The 25,014-nt window shown below is 40.4% G+C and overlaps 1 protein-coding gene across 3 annotated transcripts; it reads left to right on the forward strand.

The window, feature by feature from the left end:
• The first annotated feature begins 43 nt into the window (after window positions 1-43).
• LOC133921705 (uncharacterized) lies at window positions 44-23,026 on the forward strand. 3 transcript variants are annotated; one of them, XM_062366688.1, is made up of 18 exons: window positions 44-640; window positions 1,892-2,300; window positions 2,395-2,466; window positions 2,784-2,846; window positions 3,623-3,808; window positions 6,788-7,169; window positions 7,753-7,844; window positions 8,734-9,489; window positions 9,707-9,970; window positions 10,813-10,968; window positions 15,127-15,530; window positions 15,643-16,096; window positions 16,169-16,516; window positions 17,094-17,919; window positions 18,032-18,090; window positions 20,319-20,783; window positions 22,515-22,553; window positions 22,762-23,026. In XM_062366688.1, the coding sequence occupies exons 1-18, from the start codon at window positions 258-260 to the stop codon at window positions 22,942-22,944; spliced, it is 5,541 nt and encodes a 1,846-aa protein (XP_062222672.1). In that variant the 5' UTR covers window positions 44-257; the 3' UTR covers window positions 22,945-23,026. The 3 variants fall into 3 exon arrangements, with proteins under 3 accessions (XP_062222672.1, XP_062222673.1, XP_062222674.1); XM_062366689.1 differs by having other exon boundaries at window positions 16,178-16,516; XM_062366690.1 differs by lacking the exon at window positions 10,813-10,968.
• Window positions 23,027-25,014: the final 1,988 nt, after the last annotated feature.

The following is a 25,014-nucleotide window of genomic DNA, read 5'->3' on the forward strand; positions in this document are numbered from 1 at the left end:
CGACGCCCGGCTATACCATCCCTCCCCCCGACCGTACCTGCCATCGACTTCGCCGCATCCACCGCGTCTCACTCCCGCGCGGCCACCGGCGAACTCGCCGCGCGGCCGCGGTGCCTCCTCCTAGCGGTATCGCGTAAGCTTCGGCTCTCGCGACCTCACACTCTCCCGTCTAGCCCCGGTCCCGATGCGGCTAGAGCCAAAACCCTAAAGTCCTAAACCCCTGAAACAAGCATCCGGCTCCTACTCGCGCCGTGGGCATGGACGCGCTCGTCTCGGCGGCGCTAGAGGAGGTGTGCGTCCGCCTTGCACCCGGGATCACCGTCTCGGACCTCTGGCCGGCGCTCCGCGGTGCGCTCGAGGCCGCCGACCTCCCGCTCGGCCCGCCCGTCAAGCGCGCACTGTGGGCCCGCCTCCTCGCTCTCCCCGTTGTCAGGCTCGTGGAAGGGGACGGGGATGGGACGCCCGTCGCGGCCGGCGACCCCGCGGGGCAGGACGTGGAGGAGGCCGAGCGGCGGGGCTTGCGGCTGGTGGCAAGCGCAGCCATCAGGGACAACTTCCTCGGGATGTATGAACGCAGGTTCGCGAAATCGGAGCTGAGTTCCGTCCAGAAGAAGGCACTGGAGTGTGTTGCGGCAAGCAGGTGCGATCGGCCATGATTTTTGAGCAAATATAATTCTTCCCCCTCTCGTTTTATTAATCAGTCACGGGAGTCGGGATACTTGTGGCTTGTGAGCTCGTAGTTCTATGGAATTGGAAGATTTTGAGTCTAAATCAATCGACATCTCTCTGTCGCAAACGAAAATTTGTTGTGTTTACAGTTTTGCATGGATATGAACTGCATTTGGGGCTCGAGTTTTTGTAATGCGTATGGAGTTATCTTTGCCCTTAGAACAGCAATTTAACACTGTGTACAACTGCACATACTACGTAGAAATTTCTGTAGAAGTTAAATATTGATTTTATTTCTTGGGATTACAGTAGATTTTTTTAGCAATGCCCATCATTCCCAGTTTCATATTGTGAAGTTGGGTCCCTGTGCTTAAATTTCAAATGGTCCACGCCTGACTTATGTGGCAACGGAAGATGATTTGGCTGCTTTGACTCAAAGTTGTCATCCTACTTGTACAACCAATATGCCGAGTTGCCGACTGATCAGGCCTCAGAGTCTATAAGATAATATCTTTAATTCTTAATAGACTAGTGGGAGAGAGAGGAAGGGTGATTATTTTAACTGGCCCCAATCAGCACTTATGATAATTGCATGGTACACAATTTAAATTGTATGTTTTGTTGGGTCAAAGTTGTCATGTCATCACCCTTTCCCACATAAAGTTTTCACATCCACATCGACTCTCTTATACATCTTTAGGGAGCTTAAAGTTTGTTTGTCAACTTTAACCATGCGAATCAGGGCATATGGGGCTTTTTTTGTTTGAGCCCAAACTGGCCTGTACCAAAATTTGGCTAGCCAAAACTTTTGTTAAGGAAATAAGGAATTTGGTTGCCCACACCGGGCCAAAGTTTGGCAAGAAAATGTATAGGGATTGACCAAGAAGCATGGGCTTGCCAAAAGTTTGGCAACCACTGGTCACCAAATGGGTGCCAAAACTCTTGAGGCTTGCCAAATTTTGGCAAAGGTTGGTTTGGGCACAAACCAAACATGCTCCTGTCACCATAGTAATCAGAGTTGTCAATAACCGCTGTATGTTTCTGAACGCTGTCAGTTATATCAATCATCCCCAAATTGGCATAGTCGAAATTGTCCAACAGAATAGTTGTTAGCAATTGTTGCATGTTTGTACTGTTTACTCTTTGTGTATGTACGCAGGCAGTAAGATATCTTGCCTTTGATATTTTTATTTGCACTAATTTACATCTTTTTTTGTTATAGGACTTCTGGTGTAACACAGAATGATCTATGCAAAAAGTTTGACATGAAAGGAAACAATTTTCATTTTATTGTAAAGAGTCTTGAATCACAGTGTTTAATAGTTAGACAATCAACTATCGTAAAGGGGAAAGACCATGGGGCTAAGGGGGAAGATGCCTCACAAAATAAACAGATTATCAACACCAATTCACTATATCTCTCCCGATATGCCAAAGACTTGAACATGAATCCACACCAAAGAATTGAGATTATAAAGCCAGAGCTACTGGGGAGCAATGAAGAGATCAATGTAGATGCCTCACAAGAAGATGGGGCTTTTGGTGTAAACTTCAAGAATGATGTATCTATTCATGATTATCTTCCAGCAATGAAAGCCATATGTGAAAAACTTGACGAAGCTAGTGGAAAGGTCAACTGTTTGCACCTTTTCCCCATCTAAAGCTATGCTGGAATTGCTTTAAATTTTCCAGTTTGCTAACTCTGTGCTACTATTTCCCTCATAGGCTCTTGCTGTGTCAGATATAAAAATCGATCTCGATTACAGGATGGCGTATGGTCATAGAGCATGGAGAAATGTAAGCTTGCTTGAAATCACCTACGGGGTGTTTGGTTTGAGAAACAAACTCATCCTATATGGTTTCTTCATCATGGGACATTGGTATCATCCCATTATTTTAGTGGGATGACATAATTTCTCATTTTCATACTTGACATTTACTTATGAGGAATGAGGTGGTGATGGACCAATCCATTCCATTCCTCAAAACAAACAAGTGGTTTAGGTTGGGATTTCGTTCACCATTCCGGTCCTCAAACCAAACACCCCTTAGTGCATATGGTCTATACTTCTGGTTGTCCTCCTTATGGGTTATTGAGATGACATATTCCTCAGGTATTGCATAGGCTAAGAGACGAACAACTTATCGAAGAATTTGGTGCCCAAGTTGATGATAAGGTGATGTTTATGTTTCCTCCTGTTTTCCATTTTCACTTACTATTTAATAACATTTCTTTTTTTTTGGGGGGGGGGGGGGGTCATTCTTGTGGTTCCTGGTGCTTCCTGTTAAGACAGGAATGCTAAATTTTAAATCTGTTACTAGAAAACTGTTTGGCTTTTAGAAGTCTTGTTCTTCCTTGGATTTCCAGTAATGTGAGCTACTGTTTATTAGCAAGGTTCTGTATTTCGGTTTAGATGCTGCTTTAAACTTGCATATAATTTTGACCTGAAGAGGGCAAGAGGCTATGGTCCCAATTCCATTTTTCATTAAATGAGACAGAGTACACAAGGTGCTGGAACTGAGACTTCATACATTAATACATTACAACCCAAAGACAGGAAGGGCCTGAGACTTCTATGAGAGAGATGAACCATAGATAGACTACTAAGTACTCATGCATGAGTAGAAACAACAAAAGCTACTTTTGGGGCTGCAAAAAAAATTCAGATGCAAGGATACAGGGCCTGTTTGGCAGTGCTCCAACTCCGGGATTCATCTTGGATTTGGAGTTTGTAAGTTAAAATAAAGTGGTTTATGCTTTTATTAAGCATAAAATGCAAACAAGATGGCTCACTCAAACATCCCACCAGCTCCAGCTCCAAGAATTTCTGGAGCTAGGAATACCCAGAGCTGATTCAGTCTGCACTGCTTCACTCCTGCTGTTATCTTTCTCTTTAGCATACTTTGTCAACCAACAAACTATGAAGTTTAAACATATGGTTCCTTTTTTTAGGTTGTTCGTTGTTTGCGTCTGTTAAAGAAATTTGATCCAAATGAGTTTCAGCCAAAAAGTACAGCCTCAAACTACAAATTTGGCAAGAAAGGTCAGGCAACTGATCAAGTTTTGGAACTTCCGTTAGAGAACTGTATATATGATATGATCAGTGCTCAAGGGACAAAAGGTATAACACTTGTTGAGGTACTCCTCTGAACCTTACAATGGTGCACCTTTGTGGTATTATATATATTTTATTTGTTTTTCTATGAGATTCTATGCTTCTTAGCATCTATCATGCTTTTATATTTCTTGCAGTTGCAGTGCTATCCTGCTTCATTTCTAGTGATGCTTATTCTCTACCTACTTTCCTCTTTGATTTTGGTTACTGCCTACAACTAGATAGAAAATATTGGGCGTGTTTGGTTATAGACTTATTTCAGAAACTTGGGGACAAGAATAATTACCCATACCAAGATAGATCAGCTCTTGATACTAGAAATTTGAAATTTTAAGTCATTTTGTTAGGAATATAGAGTCATTATCCCATACGTATAGGTTAGGTTACTAGAGTCCTTATCATGTACTCCTCATGTATTCTATATATTGCCCCCAGGGGCTACTATTGAATACAAGTTGCTATTTCTAACATGGTATTAGAGTTAGGTTTTTTTAAGACGTCGCAACTCGTCTGGATCCAATCTATCCCGCTGCTGCTGGCTTTCTCTCTCTGGTCGGTCAGCTCCCTCTCTTCTCGTCGGCTTCCTCCAGCTCGGTCTCTAGATTGGTTGCGCGTGGTTTCTAGTCATGCGTGAATTGATCCGTCGAGCGTAGAGTTGCGTCGATCCGTCTTCTCCTCCTCGTCAGCTGCCGTCGGCTTCCCCTGCTGCCGCCGGCATCTCCACGGGTTCCGCCAGGCCGCCTCGTGCTCGCACCCGAGCCTGAGTGTCGACTCCTCCACGCCTGGTCGGTCGCCCGTCGCCCCGCCTTCGCCTGCGCACCGGCCCTCATCGATCTCAGCTGCTCATCTGTCCGCCCCGCCCTCCTGTGAAGGTCTCGCCGCCCCCAGTGCAGGGGCCGCCCCACCGGCCTCTGGCCCGACAGTCTCCGCCCAGGTCTCCGCGCCGCCTTGAGCCCCTCTGGCTTGCCGGCCTTCGTCGAGCTCTTCGCCATCGGCCCCAGCAACAGGGATGGCTCCGTGCGCGTCGTGCTCTTGCCCCTTGTAGATTCCTGGGCGTCTCTTCCATGAGCATGCGCGCGAGGTGCATAGCATCGACCGGAACCTCGTTCGCCGCGACGCCTTCTTCCGCCTCTTGGGACGACACGCTCAAGCTCTGACCCGGGTGCCACCACCGTGCGCGTTACCGTCGTGCAGGCATCCACCATCTTCTACGATACCCCCGCCACTCTTGATAAAGTAGAGAGATTGATAGCAGAGGCTGCTGTGTATGGTTCATTGCTAGTTGTGTTCCTTGAGGCTTTTATTGGAGGCTATCCTTGTGGATCCACCTTTGGCTTTGGAATCAATATTAGTATTGCTAATCCAGAAGACAAGGGAAAGGAAGCAAGGTATCGCACAACTGCCGTAGATGTGTCTGGTCCAGAGGTGACATGCTTGGCTGTTATGGTTGGAAAATATAAGGTCTTCTTGGTAATGGGAGTGATTGAAAAGGAAGGTCTCTGTTCTAAGCTGTCGCTGCTGTCGGTATCTGGATCAAGGCTGCATGATCTACTTATTGCTTTGTTGCTCTTTTATGGTCTGGTAGGCTGCTAGTTTTTTTCTTTGCTGTGTGGTGTTGCTTCGTACTAGGTTGTGTTTTGGTGCTATGTTACTAGCTTCTTTTGCGTCTAGCTTTAGTATTTGCTTTTCCTCTGCGTCCATCCAAGTTTCAGTGTCACTTTGAGTTCGTCTATGCTGTGCGAGTCCACATATTCCCTTGTCAATTAGTCATTTTCTTTTGTGGTTAACTAAATTATGTCTTTGTTTAGCTAATCCTTTCCTGTCATTATTGATGCAACTTAGCCATCTAGATCTTTCCGTAGAGTTAGTGACAACTTCTTTTGTTGTCTTGCTACTCGTCATTGCTTTACTTTGCAATTCTTTGTCTAGGGTATTCTTGTGTCATCTTAGTCTTTCCGTAGCTCTAGTGACAACTTACGGCTGTTGTCTTGCTTCTCGGCATCGCTTTGTTGCGATTCTTGACCAAGGACATTCTTTTAGGTAGTTTTTGGATGTATTAGTCTAAGTTTATTACGTAGTGTCACCTCTTTCAAATGTAATGCTATTGCATACGCCTTGCATTTGAGGGGGGGGGGTGTTAGGAATATAGAGTCCTTATCCCTTACGTATAGGTTAGGTTACTAGAGTCCTTATCCTATACTCTATATATTGCCCCCAGGGGCTATATTGAATACAAGTTGCTATTTCTAACAGTTGCAGCTAACTGAAAAGTGGGAATTATCAATTGTATCCTAGCTGTAGTTTTATAAAATGTTTCTAATTTGCTACTTACCATAACAGATTGGATAGAATGACCCCCCCTCCCAGCACACACACTTTAAACATCATTCTCAATATCTATTTGGTTTGCATTGTTATAACCATCTCCAAGTTCACTTATTTATTTTTTAACATGGAGCAAATCCCCACTTTTTCTAATTTATTATGAAAAGGACATAAATGAGAACTTACAAGTGAATGTTCACTGTCGATAACTATAGTCAGTTCATCTTTAAACCTAGTTAGTTGGGGTTAATTTAGTTAGGACATGAACTTTAAGTACAGGTGTCTTAATGGCGTACCTGCTTGTGGGTTGTGTCTGGTTCATATGTAGTATTAAATGTATTTTTCTTTTCTACCTGCATGCCATTAGCAGATCCTTTTTTGTTGCTACTTCATTCGTTGCCAGGCATAAATGAGATATGATAACATCTTTATGGTCTACTAATTCTTGCTGGTACAGTATCTTTCCTAGTGAAAATAAAAATAGCTCCATGAGCAAAAACCCCTTGACCCTTGTCATGAACCCTACAATGTATTGATGGTCAGTATATAGAGCAGCTTGAACACGTATCATTATGTAGTACACATTGGTGTTACTTTTGTCATCTGAGTGGGATATTAAGTTTCTTTTCTATTTTTCTTGAAATTAGCAACTAGTTTCTCATACAAATTCCAATCAGATTGGTAAACGTCTTGGATACAACAATTCCAAAAGGCTTCACAAACGAGTATTATCTATGCTCCAAAAGTTCAATTTGACAATGGAGACTGAAGTTCCAGACAAGGCATCACAGTACCGAGTTTGGACTTCAAAAAATTTCTTGCACTACAAAGCTGGAGCTGTTCTGCAAAATTTTGAGGCGCTACCAGAAGATTATGACAACTGTTCTGATTTGTGGTCACTAGTTCCATCTGAAGGATTGGATTCTCTGAGCCCACAGGGTGATTTACTTGTTAATAACAAACTCTTGCTCCAAGAAGAGAGCCATGATGAACCAGTTGGACAGCATCTCCAGACCAACTTTGACGCTTGTGTTGGAGCTTCTCAATTAGTTAAGGAAGGTACAATGATCTAAATTTGCATAACTATATGTTTATTGTGTTAGGATTGTGTGCTTATATCTCTTTGTGGATTGCGATGCTGCTGTAAGAGCTCACAATATTTGCACTGCCTGAGCCATGTCAAAGTCCCATGACTGACTTTGACGTTGGCTTTTGAGCACTAATGCATCCAAATAGATTTATGTTATTCCATCTAAGCAAACTTGCAATCATATATCTGATTTGATCCGCCCTTTGGCAATATTGATCCATTTCAAACCCTGCATATCTTGGTTTTCTCCAAGAGTCCAGATCAGATCAAAAGGAAGGGCATGTTCTTTGGTAGGTTAAGGAATAAGGAATTCACAAATCCAGAATTTACTATGTCCAATTAGACGTGTGCCTAACTTTGTTCAAGTAGTATTGTGTCTATCTTGATTTTGCAAACTATTAATTTTTCTGACTTCTTGTCTAACTTCAAATCTTTTTCGTATTGAATCGGTTAATCTTTTCCTCTTTGGCAAATTGGTAAGCTATGTAATGTAGGTTGCAGAGGCAAAGTGCTACCCAACTCGTTGGAACTGATCACATGCTTCTCTTTTAGATAAACTTGCTTTGGGCCAGAGGAAGAGGCGTCGACGCCCTCCTTCAACTTCGGATGAGCGTCGGAATCAAAGAATTCTACATATGTTAAAGGTTGCTTCCTAAGTATTTGTCAGTCAAACTTTTTCACATGAATGATATGTCAAAATACAAATGTGCTGTAATTTACTGCCCCTGTATATATAATAGGAATCCCAGTCTACAGTTGCCCTCTATTTGATGCATTTATAGAGCATAATATTATCTCCGCCTGTTTCATATTTTAATTACATTGCCTATGTGTACAGCCGTACATGTGTTGTGCTGTGCTTATTTAACTGTTGTATCATCATTGTTATTATTTGTAAATTTGTGGTCTCCAATTGTATCAAAAGCCTATAATACCCTTTGTTCCCTTATGTTATTTTTTAGTGGACTTCTGTCACTTACTTTCTGTGTCAATCATTTGAAACTGCAGAAATTTGTTAGGTGGTAGTTTTTAATGATGCTTGTGCGTAGTTTCTTAGACCACTATGCTTTTTTTTTTAATCCTTGACAGTATACCTCTATTATGCAAGAGAAATAAACCTATTTTTTTTTGCATATGACATGGTGGTAACTAGTCTAGTGTTTCATGTTTTTCTTTTAAGTAAACTAGATTGACAATTCTCTATCACTTTATTGATTCTAAGAAGGCCCAAGACTGTATATTTCTATGGCCATACATATTTTTGTGGTTACCATGACAAGAATTCCTATTCATCGTCTTCATTGATATTCTTTTCCTTTTATCCAAGGTAATAATAGGTACTGCTTGGATAGTATTTTTCTGTGAAACGAAATGACTGCATATTTTTCTCTTTATTAAAGTTAGGAACAATTGTTTTTCTAATTTTCTTTTCTGTGTGCTCACGTTCATGTTGGTGCATGGTGTTTTTGCGCTCTTGCTTCGCTGAATGCATTTCATCATTAGGTAACACCTTTCTCTTTTGTCCCTTTGCAGAAAAAGAAATTTGTACTAAGGGTGGAGTTACATAAATGGTTAGAGGGACTAGAAAAGAAAAACGGAAAATTAATGGATCGGAAGACATTGACTCGCGCTTTGAATAAGCTTCAGGAAGAGGGCAGCTGCAGATGTATCAAAGTTAGTGTTCCTTTGGTTACAAACTACACTCGCAGTCGTCTCATTGATGTAATACTGCATTCTTCTGTTGGGATTGGGGACTTGTCACTGGAACTTGTGGATCAAATTAGGACCAGACAAAGGAATTTTGATACTGAATCTCGTACAGGTGCAGCAGCAAAAATGAAGCAAAATCAAAATATGACTGCCATACCTGGTCTGAGGATCTCACGCAGAGTTAAAGTTAACAAACCTTTACTATTAGAAGCTATGAATGCCAATGGATTCATAGGTGCAAAGATGATTCGGGCAAAGCTATTCCATAAATTTCTGTGGGTATATGTTAGCAGTTTATCAAATTGCTGCAATGCGTTTGGTTGTGCCAAAGAAGCCCATCCTGACAAGAACATTAATCAATCATGCCTGTTATTTTCGATGGCAGCAGCTACAAAAGAAATGCCTCTTGAACTCTTTCTACAAGTTGTTGGATCAGCAAAGAAAATTGATAACATGGTTACTAAGTGTAGGCTTGGAAAAACACTCTCAGAAATTCCTATCAAGGAATACAACCAGCTCATGGATACTCATGCCAGGAGCAGACTCTCTCGTCTAGTGAATATTTTAGACAAGCTCAAGGTGATGTTCTTTTTTTCTTTTATTCATTGCAGTTAACTTTGTGAGAATCTAGAACCTTAGGTTTGTTCCTAAAACTATTACCGAAAACAAATCTGAAGTGCTGTTTGGTCGATACTTGCTGAAGTCCGTTCATCTTTATTGCAATCCAGCTAGTATGGTAGTTTAATTGATTAGGGTGCAGCAGACTGATTAACATTTCTGTGGTTATATTTGCTAGTTGGTCCAACTTGCAAAAGAACTTGTAGAGGATATTGGTGTGCCATCAGATGACGTGCCTACACATGTAATGGAGCTCAGGCCTTATATTGAAGAACCTATACCAATAATTCTTCCATCTTCCCAAGCAAACAATCATCAAAAAATTCGGCACGATTTTGTGCTTTCAAAGCAGGAGTTTGTTGATGCCTACTGGGAAACATTAGAGTACTGTTATGGCTTGGCTGAGCCGTCTAGTGCCTTCCCTGGCTGTTCTGTACCTGAGGTTTGTAATCTCTGCTGTACATAATTATACATAATTATTTATGGTGATATGAAAATAGTACCATTAGATTTTACATGAGAAGTACTTTTATAATATAATATCTTTATACATTTTCCTAACATATTACCATAAAAATTGATAGTCAAAGTTGCTTATTGGAGACTGTGTTTTGTCCAATGCGCTATATATACTTGGGGAGTAACATCTTACTGTTTGGTATACCTGTTATGCTTATAATGGTAATTTTCTATTTATCCCTTTATGTACTTAGAAAACAATATTTATATCTATGTTTTTTTAATCAATTTTGTATTACACTAATCTATGTTTCATTATCTTCATATCCTGCATTTAATAATGAAATATTATTCTGTGCCTGTAAGATCACTTTAACTAAAATGTGATGTTGCAATAGACTACTCTTGCCCGTATCCATACTAGTTCATAGCTCTACGACCTCCCACTTCTGCGATCTGGGTATGATTTCAGTAACATATGTGGCTGCTGCTACTTCTTTTAATTGTTCAATTTGTTATTCATGACCGACTGCTGCAGTGCTGCGGCCAAAAATCTTGCTATTGTTAGTGCTATTTGGAACACTAGTTTCCAGGATCTTCATACTCATGTGCCCTGTTTCTTGTTTGTACTTACTTTTTGACTATATATATTGTCAGTTGCAAGCATTTTATTAGTTGTCAGACTTTTTCCATGATCTATTACTGAGGCCCATTACACCCACAGAAACAATACTGGCTGGAACTGGCTAGCTTATCGAGATGTCTCTTAGACCATAGCTTTGATTTATTTTGTCTAAGATACTACATGATGCTCTGTCCATGAAGGTTTCGCAACGTCGTTCATGGAGTTCAGTTAGAGTTATGACTACTGAACAACGCCTAGAACTACAGCAGCGTATTATGAATGTCAGTGAGGAGGGGAAAATTCCTTTTAAAGACTGTGTTAGAATAGCAAGGGAACTGAATCTCTCTGTTGAGCAGGTACGTGTTTGAGACCAATTTCATCTGGTGATCTGAACTACCCCTATTTTTTAATCTAATTTTTTGATTCTGTATTTGTTTCACTTCTTGCTTGGGACATAAAGGCTTTGTTGTTGTCGTATTTGTTTAACTTAATTTCATTCTTCATTTCACTAGTAGTGTCTAGTGTCTAGAGCACAGTTTCATAGTGCATACAAATGATAAAATTTCGAAGAGAAAATTGTGCTACATATAATAGAACATTAAACCGGGAAGGGAAAAAAAGAAAAGTAATTGCGATATAGATTGGAATGGAACTACTATGTTGGAATGTAACTCCATCATTGGGACTATTAGGGCACAAATTGCAAAAAAGTTTCCCAGAAAAATCTTAAATCAAACTGTTCTAGTGTAGGAAGGGTGTAGGTGAATGGATAGAACGATTCTTCTCGAGTATTGGAGCCAGATCCAACTGAGCACATTGCGGGGTAATAAGAGAGCACCGACGAGGGTGGTAGCACATGAGATATTTTCACTATGGTCAATTTGTTTCATTTATTTTTCTTATCCTTGCTGAGTTGCATTTGTCTTGACGGGTGCGAAGGGTAAGGAAGCTAGCCGAGCCAAGTATGATCCGTTTAGTTAGTTGGAACGTGGGGTCTCTAATAGGTAAGTTGTGAGAGTTAGTTGATACAACGGTTAGGAGACGTGTAAATATTCTATACGTCCAGAAAACTAAATGGAAGGGACAGAAGGCGAAGGAGGTGGAGAATATTGGCTTCAAGCTATGGTACACGGGGACCGCAAGTAGAAATGGAGTTGGCATCTTGAACGACAAGAGCCTCAAGAATGGAGTGGAGGATGTCAGGAGTGTCGAGGATTTGCTCCTGACAGTGTGTCCGGAAATAACGCGGTTGCCTTCGTGGATCAAAGATCGAACATGAAACGAGGCACACGCAATGTATATAGGTTCGGGCCTCCGATTGGAGTAATACCCTATGTCCTGTGTGAATGATTATGTGTATGTATTCACTTGATGGAGGCGGGAGGGCGGGAGTGGGCAACGGCGGCGGACGGCGAGTGCGACGATGCAGCAGGCGAGCTTGGGTTAGGTGGGGAGTGTCGGCTGGGTCGGCCTGGGCAGCTGGGCTATTATCGGGCACCCACGGGCGAAAAAACGCTCTCGCACCCGACCTGAACAATTATCAGGTCCCCGACCCACGACCCCCGCAGGGCAAATTTCCCACCCGCCCCTGCCCCCGTCAGGTCTAAAACCCGTGGGAACCCGACCCGCCCCGCCCCATTGCCAGCCTTACCTATTAGCGAGAAACTCTTCATAGGAGACCTTAATGGCCATGTAGGTACATCTAATGCAGGGTTTGAGGGGGTGCATGTGGGCTTTGGGTTTGGCGATAGGAACCAAGAAGGAGAGGATGTCTTGAACTTTGTTGTGGCTTATGACCTGATAATAGCTAACACCTTTAGAAAGAGAATCCCATTTAGTGACCTTTAGTAGTGGCCACCACTCTAGCCAGATTAATTTTGTTCTTGCAAGAAGAGAGGATAGACATGCTTGCTTAGATTGTAAGGTCATACCTGAAGAATATGTTGTCTCAACATAAGCTTGTGGTGGCTAACTTTCACTTCCGTATTCGTGTTCGACAGGACAAGGGCATCAAAATCGCAATAATGAAGTGGAGAGGCGGCACAGAATTTTAAGGAGAGGGTTATTAACGAGGGCTCTTGGAAGGAAGGAGAGAATGCAAACGACATACAGATGAAGATGACAACTTGCATTAGGAATGTGGCTTCAGAGGTGTTTGGGGTGACCAAAGGAAGCAAGTGCGAAGCTAAAGACACTTGGTGGTGGAACTAGGATGTTTAGAAGGCTATCAAGGAGAAGAAAGAGAAGGCTATCAAGGAGAAGAAAGAATGTTTCAGATCCTTACACTTGACAGGAGTGCGGACAACATGGATAAGTGCAAAGTGGCAAAGAAGACCGCAAAGCGAGCTATGAGCGAAGCAAGGGGTCGGGCTTATGAGGACCTTTATGGAGAAAGGGACGTCCACAAGATGGCCAAGATCCGTGAAAGGAAGACGAGGGACGTCAACTAAGTCAAATGTATCAAGGATGGGATTGGTCGACTTCTGGTGAGAGATGATGAGATCAAAACTAGATGGCGAGAGTATTTCGACGAACTGTTCAACGGGGAGAGCGAGAGCTCTACTTTGAGCTGGACGAATCTTTTGATGATACCAACATGCGATTTGTACGAAGGATTCATGAAGCTGAGGTCAAAGAAGCTTTAAAAAGGATGAAAGGAGGCAAGACGATATGCCCTGATAGTATCCCCATTGAGGTGTGGAGATGTCTTGGAGATATAGCGATACCATGGCTAACTAAGCTCTTAAACCTAATTTTTCGGTCAAACAAGATGCCCCAGGAATGAAGTATATTAGTACCAATCTTCTAGAATAAGAGAGATATTCAAAGTTGTACTAATTACCGTGGAATTAAGTTGATGAGCCATACAATAAAGCTGTGGGAGAGATTTATTAAGCATCACCTAAGAAGAATGGCGGGCATTATAAAAAACCGATTCATGGCTGAGAGGTCGACCATGGAAGTGATGTTTTTGATAAGGCAACTTATGGAGAGTAGGGAACAAAAGGAGGACGTGCATACGGTATTCATTGACTTGGAGAAAGTTTACGACAAAATACCAAGAAATGTCATGTGGTGGGCCTTGGAAACACAAAGTCCCAACAAAGTATATTACCCTCATCAAGGATATGTACAATAATGTTGTGACAAGTTTTCGAACAAGTGAAGGTGTCACCAATGACTTCCTGCATAAAATAGAACTACATCAAGACTCAGTTTTGAGCTCTTATTTACTCCCTCTGGTTGCAAATGTAGGTCGTTTTAGCCCTCTCAACTATTCTCTAAATATAAGTCATTCTCGAACTTCTATGCATTTTTTTTCTCTTTTATTCATGTCTTACCCTTGTTTAATAAATGCTACCACTCTCACAAATGAATGAGTTATCTTTTCTAATGCAGAATAAATAAAGGGCAACAAGGTCATTTGATCTACTTTCTTAATCCTTATGCACAAGCCTAAAACGACCTACATTTGCAATCGGAGGGAGTATTTGCTTTGGTGATGGATGATGTCATAAGGGACAGTCAAGGAGATATCCCTTGATATATGCTCTTTTCTGACAATGTGGTGCTTGTTGATGAGAATAGGATAAGTGTTAATAGGAAATTGGAGTTATAGAGATATACTTTAGAATAGAAATGTTTTAGACTTAGTAGGATCAAAATCGAGTATATGCTACTAGGCATGAGTGAGAAGATGTTTGTCTCGGTGGAGAGGTGGTTCCCAATAAGGATACTTTTTGATATTTGGGATCGATGCTACAGAGGGATGGTAATATCGATGAAGATGTTAGTCATAGAATCAAAGCTCGATGGATGAAATGGTGCCAAGCTTTTGGTATCCTTTGTGACAAGAGGGTGCCACAAAAGCTGAAAGGTAAGTTCTATAAGACTGCGATTTGACCCGTGATGTTGTATGACGCCGAATGTTGGTACAACTAAAAGGCGACATATCCAACAGTTAAGTGTAAAAGAGATGCATATGTAGCAATGGAGTTGTGGCCATACAAGGATCGGATCTGAAATAATATTATACCTAATAGGTTAGGGGTAGCACTAATTGAAGAAACGCTTGTCCATCATCGGCTGAGATGGTTTGGACATTTTCAACGGAGGCCTCCAGAGTCATGTGCATAGCGGGATACTGAGGTACGCTGATAATGTGAAGAGAGGCAGGGGTCGACCAAACCTAGTATGAGAGCAGTCTGTAAAGAGACTTGAAGGAATAGAATATCCCTAAAGAACTATCTACGGATATAAACGCGTGGAAGTTAGCAATCCACGCGCCAGAACCATAACTTACGCATCAGTCTCTTTATACCGTTATTACTTTTATTTTTTTACTATTACTAGTACCTTTATTATCATTATTGTTTCTCATATCTTTTTAGTTGGATCTTGTGGGTTTCATCTCTAGCCTATCCCAATTTGCTTGGGACAAAGGCTTTGTTGTTGTATTATGTCGACCATTCCTCTACAGTGTTACTGATCGTCAGGATTGGTTTCTTATGTAGGTGCTTCGTGTTTCATATGCTAGGCAATCTCGTCTTCAAGAACTGCCAAGCGTTCCTGCTACACAAAAGCAGCAAAAAGTTAGTTCCAGATTGACTTCTCAGAAAAGGAAGAGATCTGCTGATGAGATTACCCTGAAGTTTATTAAACGAAAAGTCCAAGCGAGTGGATCCGCTGAACAGATATCTGATCAGTCTACCCTGGCTGAGGAAGTACCAGATAGAATTTCTCCATCACCCACTGAGCTAAAAGACCAAAGTGATATGCTGGTATCCAGAAGTGGCAGCACATCCAAATACCTTGCAGATGAAGATAAGGAAAGCAGTCCAATGATCAGTCGTTCTACCATCTTAAGGAAAAGCCACATGAGAAGTAAAAGATTCTTGTGGACATACGAATCTGATAGGTATTTTTTTCCTTCTCCATTCATCTTTCTCTTGAAATACTTCTAAACCTTAGTCTGGAGTTAAAAGGTTATGCATGATGCTGGGGCCTGATTGGTTTGATACAATTTGCAGAAAATTGCTGATCATATACATTAGATTCCGTGCAATGCTCGGAGCAAGATATTCTCGTGTAGATTGGAACTCTCTCTCTGACCTTCCAGCTCCACCGCCTACATGTCGTAGAAGGATGGCATTATTAAAGAAAAACAAAAACGTAATAGGTGCTGTGAGGCGAATATGTACACTTCTTGGCAAACGCTATGCTATATACCTTGAAAAGGAAAGGAGAAGATTGCTTCCCCAAATCTCAAATACTAGTCAGGAAAACAGTTTGGGTACAGACTCTGAGCAATTCAGTTGGGATAATTTTGAAGTTTCAGAAATAAAAGCCGCACTTGACGAAGTTCTTGAATTAATTCGGGCAGAAAAAATGGACCAGACCAAGAGAGTTGGGCCCAAGAATCTGAAGAACAATAATAATGATAATGATGTCACAGAGGACATTATGTGTTCACAGGAACTGCTGGTAAGTAATTTTTTATTTAACATCAATCGCCAACATACTTATTCTTTATTATTGATTTTTTTTTCACGTTAGAATAATCAGGTTACCAGTGAAACCAGCAAAAGCACGTCAGTTCCAGAAAGCGAGCTTTATAATCATAAAAAATCGTGCAGACGTTCAAATGCAATCCAAGCAAGTGAAAGCATGGACACTCAACGCAAATCTCATGAGAAGGTCATTAAGGTCAACAAAAATAAAATTACTGAAAGAGATCTATGCAAATCCTTGGCTGTTGCAAATGCATTGGAGCTTCTGAAGTTGGTTTTTCTCAGCACATCATCAGGGTCAGACGTACAAGCTTCACTAGCGGCAACCCTCCAGCTTTATTCAGAGAGTGAAATTTTTACTGCCTTTTCCTTTCTGAAAGAAAAGAATTACATGGTTAGTATATGCGAGCTTTTGTTTCCATCGATGTATCCAATCTCTTCAATTTGTTCTTCAGTATGCTCTGCCCACCTTAGATCCTTTGATCTGTATTAGGACAAATAAATGGATACTGTCATACCGATAACATCCTGGTAAATTAAGATTTTCCTTCCAATATTCAGCTTCAGTGGTTGTGATACCTATAAATTATTCTCTTTTCTTCTTTATCTTGCTATGAGCTGTGGTCTAGATTTATTTAGGTTTGCTCAGTCCTCACACTTGCATACCAACACACATTTATGCTTGTATTCTAGTTTCCTATAGCTTTTACTTTCCCTGTGGTTATAAGAAGCACAAGCAGTGGAGCCACGTTGAATAATCAGTAGGAACGTCTTAATATGTTCTGGAAAGATCAGTTGATCTATTCAACATCTTCATTCACGCTGTTTGTAATAATGTTATGAAGGATAGGAAACATTTAATTCTGTACCTATCTGGATAATGCAGTTGATTTTTTTCCCTAAAAAAAGTGACTTGGGATTTGAGGCACCAGTTCTTGAACCATCATTCATGTTTCTCCCCCATTTTGCAGGTTACTGGAAATGGAGCAAAGCCATATACCCTTTCTGGAACATTCTTTTTCAATGCTTCTCATTCCCCCTTCCCGTTTGGTTCAGGGGAAAAAGCTTCTGAGTTTTCGAAATGGCTTGTAGCCCAGCAACAGAATGTTACAGACAATGGAGTTTATTTGTATCCAGATCTACAATGTGGTGAAATTGTTCATCTCTTCTCTCTGGTTTTATCAGGAGAGTTGTTCATTTCACCTTTCTTGCCAAGTGAAGGAGTAGGCGAGGCTGATGAACCTAACAGCTCTAATCCTTTGGCCATATATACCGGTCGATTGGATGGCAGTGCTCATAAGCGCGAGGCTGATACGATGAAACTGAAAAGTGGCAAGACTAAGAAACACAAACCTTTGCCCAAGATAGAAAGTGACTTTTGCTACCGCCGGGAGAAAGGGTTTCCTGGTATCCAAGTGGCTCTGAATCAGGAGAGATTTCAAACAAGCAATCAAATGCAAGTGTTACATGATAAAGAATGCCTTATTTTTACTTCAAGCAGGGAAATAAGTAGCAAGAATGTTAATTTGCATGCGGAAAGTCACAACATATCTTATTCAAATAACTCCACTTCATATCGGCATTTACTGTCTGAATCTCAGTTGGAAGACACTTATAGTGGATGGCCGTGGAATGCTATGGAAAAATATGCCAAAGAGTTACCATCAGTATCTGATAACCAAAATGAATCATTCATATTGTCTTCTGAACTGTTCAGAAACGCATTTTGTGCTATTCATCAAGCTGGTGAACAAGGAGTTACTTTGAGAGAATTTTCACAGGCGTTGCATCCACTAGGTACTTAATATGCTTATGGATAAAGATTTCAGTAGTTTTGTATGATTTAGTAGTTGCATTAAGCTACAGCCTATGTTGACAATTCTTTTTTTTTTTTTTTAAAACTGTGCAGGTATGCGGTTGGTCTATGTGATTGTTGATACGTTCATGAGATTCCAACTGGCCATTAAGGTAAAGCTGTAAAGATGCAAAGTAGATTAGTACTGTAGTTTTCAGTTAATACTAACCAAACTGCTATTTGATTACTGCTTATTGAGGGATTTTTTTTTTTAAAAATAGTTTATTCTGCACTGTCTTTGAGAAATTCCGCTGTCGATTTTCTTGGTTTGTTACCATGAATTTCAATGGACAACTCTATGTAGGACACTGGAACTGCCAATAATAGTTAAAAAGAAGTAGGATATGCTGATGGATTCAGTTGGACTCTGCTATGGAAGTTATGATGCCAATGAGGCAACAGAGAAACTAATGAAAAGAAAACTGGGAAATTTTACCTACCAATCCAGATATTGTCGTAACTTTTAGTGATTTCTTCTCAAAAATATCAGAGTGGTATAACCAGTTTTCATTAAAACTGTCTACTTCATGTGACAGAATGTAGTGCCCTGCAATTACTAGAATAGAGAATTTTTTATTTTTATATTTCTTAAATCGAAAAATTGCAAAAATAGACATCTATTTTGAAAAATCACACATCTAGACTCCTGTCGCCCGTTGGAAGGGAGACAAGGACCCGTTGCCCTTCCAACGGGCAACAGGTTTAAAAATAAAAAATGATGCATTGCATTGCTCTCAAAATTCAAAACACTATCGAAATAGTCATGAAAAAAAATTGGTGGTGTAGGGGATACTATGATCTAGCTCCAAAAATTTTCAGAAAAAATATGATCCGTACAATGAGAATTTTTTTTTTACAAATTTCATTGTACAGAGTCTGACAGAGTCGGTATAATGAAATTTGTCTTTTTTTTTCTTCTCATTGTACAAATAATTGTTTGAGTTGAAATTTTTTAGAGATGAAGTGGCGCCAAGCTTCCGGCGTCCTCTGCGACGAGAGAGTACCACATAAGCTAAAAGGCAGGTTCTATAGGACGGCAATTAGACCTGCGATGTTGTATGGCGCAGAATGTTGGCCAACTAAAAGGCAACATGTCCAACGGTTGAGTGTAGCGGAGATGCGCATGCTGAGATGGATGTGTGGCCACACAAGAAAGGATCGGGTTCGGAATGATGACATACGTGATAGAGCTGGTGTAGCACCAATTGACGAGAAGCTTGGCCAACATCGTTTGAGATGGTTTGGGCATATACAACGCAGGCCCTCAGAAGCGCCTGTACATAGCGGAAGAATAAAGCGTGCGGATAATGTCAAGTGAGGTCGAGGTAGACCAAACTTGACATGGGAGGAGTCTGTAAAGAGGGATCTGAAAGACTGGAATATCACCAAAGAACTAGCCATGGACAGGGGTGCGTGGAAGTTAGTTATCCACGTGCCAGAGCCATGACTAGACTTGCAAGATCTTATGGGTTTCATCTCTAGCCTACCCCAACTTGTTTGGGACTGAAAGGCTTTGTTGTTGTTGTTGTTGAAATTTTTTAGAGAGCTAGATTATAGCATCCTCTACACCATACATTTTTTTCCAGAATTTTTCATGACTATTTTGATAGTGTTTTAAATTTTGAGAGCATTGGAATGCTGTATTTTCTTTTAACTTGTCGTCCGTTGGAAGAGCGACATGTTTATTTTTTTTAAACCTGTCGTCCATTGGAACCTATTGCCCTTCCAACGGGCGATAGTAGTCTAGATGTGCAATTTTTCAAAACGGACATCTATTTTGGCAATTTTTCGATTTAAGAAATATAAAAATAAAAAAGTTCCTAGAATAGGTACAAACCTGCAGTTGTTGCAAGATGGAGACATGCAAAATGTGGATGCTGAGGCATTCTCATATTGTTCCTTGGTGTGTACCTTTTTTAGTATATAGAAGGATTCTAGAGCGAAAAAAGGTAAGGTTCATAGAATTTTCCTCTTCCCCTTTCCCCGAACTAAATCGACCTAAGGCTCTTAATTCGTATTTTCCACTTAGGAGCTGTGCGAGATGAAAGTCTCATGCACGGTTTTGTTCAGAGTGATCTTCAGGAGACAGCTCTGACTGTTCACAATTTGGTATTCAAATCTGTTGATGTACGTGGGCATGTCTTGTATGTCTTTTCCTGTTTAGGTGGAGGCTTGAATTGTTGGGGGAGTATGTAGAGTTTAAGTGATATCAGTATTTCCTCTGGTTACCAATGCATTACACACATGTTAGATATTACTCTGCTTTCTTGTTCACAACTTTTATTGTTCACTTATCCTTCTCTATTGGTTCATGGATGGGATTCACTCAACTGCTTCACAGGTCAATGCATATGATGGTGTTCAGATTGTCGACTCATTACATATGTCGAAGTATCATATAACCACACTTGCAGAATGTGAACATTGCAGCTGCTCAGGCGCTCCAGCTTCTCAAACTGTGGACAATGGAGACCCGAAAAATCTACCGCCACAGAAGCATGCAATGCCTAGTAATTTGCTGGGGACTACAAAAATGCTTGGTGATGGGCACACGGTGACTATCATTAATGTTCAAAGCAAGTCAAGCTCACCTCATATTTACAGTCAAAATCTTGGTTTCGAGGAAAGGCCACCTACTCCAAGAGAGGATAGTAAGGAGAGTAATTGCTATCATGCTTGCGAAGGGCATATCTATAAACCTATATTGCCATGGATAAATGGTGATGGTAGGATTAATAGCACTGTCTATGAAGGTTTAAGTCGTCGCGTTATTGGCTATGTCATGCAATATCCTGGAATAATGGAGGTGTGTTTTTATTATTTACGCTTGCTCATTTTTCAATGGGAAACTGATTTTTTGCTGTTTCATAAATATCACTGTAAGATTTTCGTTACATTGTATGACATTCTTGACCACAATATCTTTTAGGAAAATTAATCTCAATTTTCAGGTAGAATTTGGGTAATCTTGTAAGATTTTGACATTAGGAAAGTTAAAATTGTTCAAGGAGTGTATGAATCTTTATGTCTCATATTTGAAATTGAACCCTCCAAATCCTGTTCTTGAGTATAAAATTCAGAAGTTCAAAATCAAGTCTCAGACATGTAATACCACATTTTAAATTACTTCAGTTTCATTTAAATTATAAGAATCGCATCCGAGTACTATGCTCATATGTGAAAACCAGTCAAATTAGAACTAATATAATGCTTAAAACTCAATGGCGGAGACAGGTAAGTACATGTGTGTACAATTGACTGGACCCCTATTTTTCCCCAATGTACTTGGTATTTGGTGCTCCATCACTTTGCAGCTACTTGTCATCTTTGACCACTATTTGCTCAGAAATAATTGTCACTCCACGTGTTCCAAAGTATAATTTTCTATTATGCCCTTCTATATCTTCTCATACCTGTCCAACACCTTCTGGCAGTGGGCCCTGGACAAATTATATAATTCAATTTTCTCATCTACTCACAAATACTCCCTGCATAAAGACAGTCCAAAACATAACTTTCACCATTGATTTCTGCCAAAAATTTTGCTTAAAAGAAAGTAAAATTATTGTATTATTCTACTATGAAAGTATTTGTCGAGATGAGTCTATACATACTACTTTCATGACATATCTTAATACTTATGAACATATCGTTGGTTGAACTTAAAACTAGTAGACTGCATGCTCTCTAAAGAGTTACTTTTTGTGACTGGAGAGAGTAACAAGAAGGCAAGAATCAGTTACGAAGGGTATTTTGTCATATTCATTATAATAATTGCCTAGGTAATCGTGTTTGGTAGTATTTGTGAATGGAGATAGTATCTGTATAGGTATTCATTAATGGAGATAGTATCTGTATAGGTATTCATTAATGGAGATAGTATGTGTATTAGCTCTACATACTCATACTCGGACCATATACACCATAGATGGACTGTATACACCATATTTTATTTTGTGATGCTGGCTTTTGTAGGGATTATTTGTGCCTTTAGTAGGGCTTATTTCTGATTTCAATTTGACTTTTTGATACGATGTATCTTCAACTTTTCAATGGGACACTGCTCTTCGGTGCCCTCATCCTTAAAACCTTGGCTCCACTCTCAAAAGTTTCAGTGATACCTATAAACGTAGAAAACACAATTATAGATCCAAGATTGTATAACTTTCAAGTATTGACAAGATTCCACCTTTTTTTAGTTTGATGATTTGTGCATGTTTTGTTATGTTTATGTTACTGTGCTTGATTACTGTATATACTTTTTTTTTCTTTTTTTCTCTTATGATATAGGTGGTTTGTCTTCATTAGGTGATCCTTTTTTTCTTGTGTTGTTCACTGAAAAGTTAGCACATTCCCATGTACTCTCAAGTTATTATTCCATTTATCATTTATTAAACAAACCATTTATCATCATCAACATTATTATTTTAAATTCGTTTAATAAAAACTTGCAGTGAGGGCTTCCTTCACTGTTTTCCGTTAAAAAACATTATTATTTTAAAGGTTCTGATCTTTTGATTTGCTTTTGTTGTGTTAGGAGGATGTTATCCACCGGATGGATGTATTGAATCCTCAGGTATCTAATCACTTTTTGTACCTTTTTTTGCCGGTCTCGCAGAACAGCTGCCAGCCAAAATTCATTAGACAGAAGAAAGGCGAAGTTCAAACATATTCAGAACCGCAGTAGTGCTGCTGGCCTAAAAAAACATTAAAAAATGTGCATTTATTTTGTATTTGTATCATCGATATTCAAATAACAACGGTTTACATGACAATGTTTGCAGACTTGCAGGACCTTGTTGGATAAGCTAACATCCGATAGACACCTTCATGTTAGGGTGTTTGATGAACCTGTGCCAACAGCTCCGACCATATTGCACAGCCTTTTCAAGCAAGACCCCTGTAAGGAACCATCCAAGTGTAGAAAGCGCTACTTCGCTAATCCAATGAGTACTTTCCTGCTGTAAACGGATATGGACTTGCTATAAATTTTACAACCTTGTGTTCAGCATTATGGTATGGAATGCCTGAATGTTACCCTCTCCCGAAGTAGAGGTGTTGTGCAGGTGGAATCCGCAGCGGTTGGTGTAAAAAAGGTATTGCTGCTACTGAGCATTGCTTCGCTTTTGGAGAAGAACATACATTACCATCCCATTTTCCCTGGAACCAATCTTGGCACTCATAAGTTACAAATATGCTAAAAGTCCAATTAACACAGTTGCCGAATTGGTAGTATGTTTTTGGATGGAATTCGGTATAGATTCACCTATGATCAGACGCCCCACTCGTTGGGTGGAAAACAAGAAGAATTATGCCAAATTTAACTGTTAAATTTTGAGAGTCTACGTGGCCTCTCCGTCGAAAGTGGGATTCTGGTGTTAATGTGAACCATAGAAGGTACAACCTGTTGTTTTGTTCCTTTGGAAACTGCTTTACATCCAACAACAAACGTCTGTGCTCTGGTGTGCTGCAAAGCATTTTAATTCTGCCGTTTTTCAGACCCAGGAATGATCATCGGTATGATCAAGTGGGGATGTTGGTTTTGTTCCTATGGAAACTGCTTTACATCCAACAGTAAACGTCTGTGCTCTGGCGTGCTGCAAAGCATTTTAATTCTGTCATTTTTCAGACCCAGGAATGATCATCGGTATGATCCAGTGGGGATGTTGGTTTTGTTCCTTTGGAAACTGCTTTACATCCAACAGTAAACGTCTGTGCTCTGGCGTGCTGCAAAGCATTTTAATTCTGTCGTTTTTCAGACCCAGGAATGATCATCGGTATGATCAAGTGGGGATGTTGGTTTTGTTCCTTTGGAAACTGCTTTACATCCAACAGTAAACGTCTGTGCTCTGGCGTGCTGCAAAGTGCAAAGCATTTTAATTCTGCCGTTTTTCAGACCCAGGAATGATCATCGGTATGATCAAGTGGGGATGTTGGTTTTGTTCCTTTGGAAACTGCTTTACATCCAACAGTAAACGTCTGTGCTCTGGCGTGCTGCAAAGTGCAAAGCATTTTAATTCTGCCGTTTTTCAGACCCAGGAATGATCATCAGTATGATCAAGTGGGGATGTTGGTTTTGTTCCTTTGGAAACTGCTTTACATCCAACAGTAAACGTCTGTACTCTGGCGTGCTGCAAGGCATTTTAATTCTGCCATTTTTCATACCCAGGAATGACCAGTATGATCGAGTGGGGATGCTACCTGCCGACAGCACGACCTGATTGATATTAAGCTTTCGAAGTTCTCACTGCTTTAGTCGTTTTCCACACGCGCATCATTACTACCAAGTGGAAGACCGCCGAATAATTTTAGCCAAGTCTTCCTTGTTTTCTAAAAGAGCCATGAAAGATCTCACGTAGGTCGACTTTGTACATGCCAACTAAAGACGAGACCATGAGATGCCGACGGAAAATCCTGTTCCATGCGTAACCGAGGGGGCGTGCCTAAGTCACGGATGACTACAGAGTGAGCATATGCAAATTTTTCAAAAAAAACTTTTCTTTAAAACTATTGAGCAAAACTTTTCTTGTGCAAATTTCTCAAAACTTTTTAAGTCAAACTTTTCTCGTGTAAATTTTTTTCTCAAAATTTTTTAAGTCAAACTTTTCTCGTACAAATTTTTCCGAAGACAAAAAAACGCGAGAAAGAATTTTTTCTGAAAACGAAAAGAGTGGAGACTGTCGGGGCGGTGCGCTAGTTCGCTTGCCCCCATGAATCCGCCGATAATTTCACTGATAAGCTTTCACCGAACAGTCTAGCTACCGAAGTCTCAGTTATCCATCTGCACATTGGATGTCGGCACCGTTGTAGAACGGTCGGCCGCTATCTTCTCCGTCGATTTCAAACTCTCCATCGGGGCTACAGTGTCCGTCTCTACCATCCTGCAATTAAGGGTTCTGTGATTTATGTGCTTATCAAGTGCTTCTTCTTACCCAACTGTAGTCCGCAGATTCTAAATTCTTGTTTCCATATATATAGTTTTGTGGCTGGAGAAAAAAGTAGTGAATGCAATTTGGGGGTAACGAGGGATTATGCAA

The sequence above is a fragment of the Phragmites australis genome, chromosome 6, assembly GCF_958298935.1.
Source record: "Phragmites australis chromosome 6, lpPhrAust1.1, whole genome shotgun sequence".
Lineage (NCBI taxonomy): Eukaryota > Viridiplantae > Streptophyta > Magnoliopsida > Poales > Poaceae > Phragmites > Phragmites australis.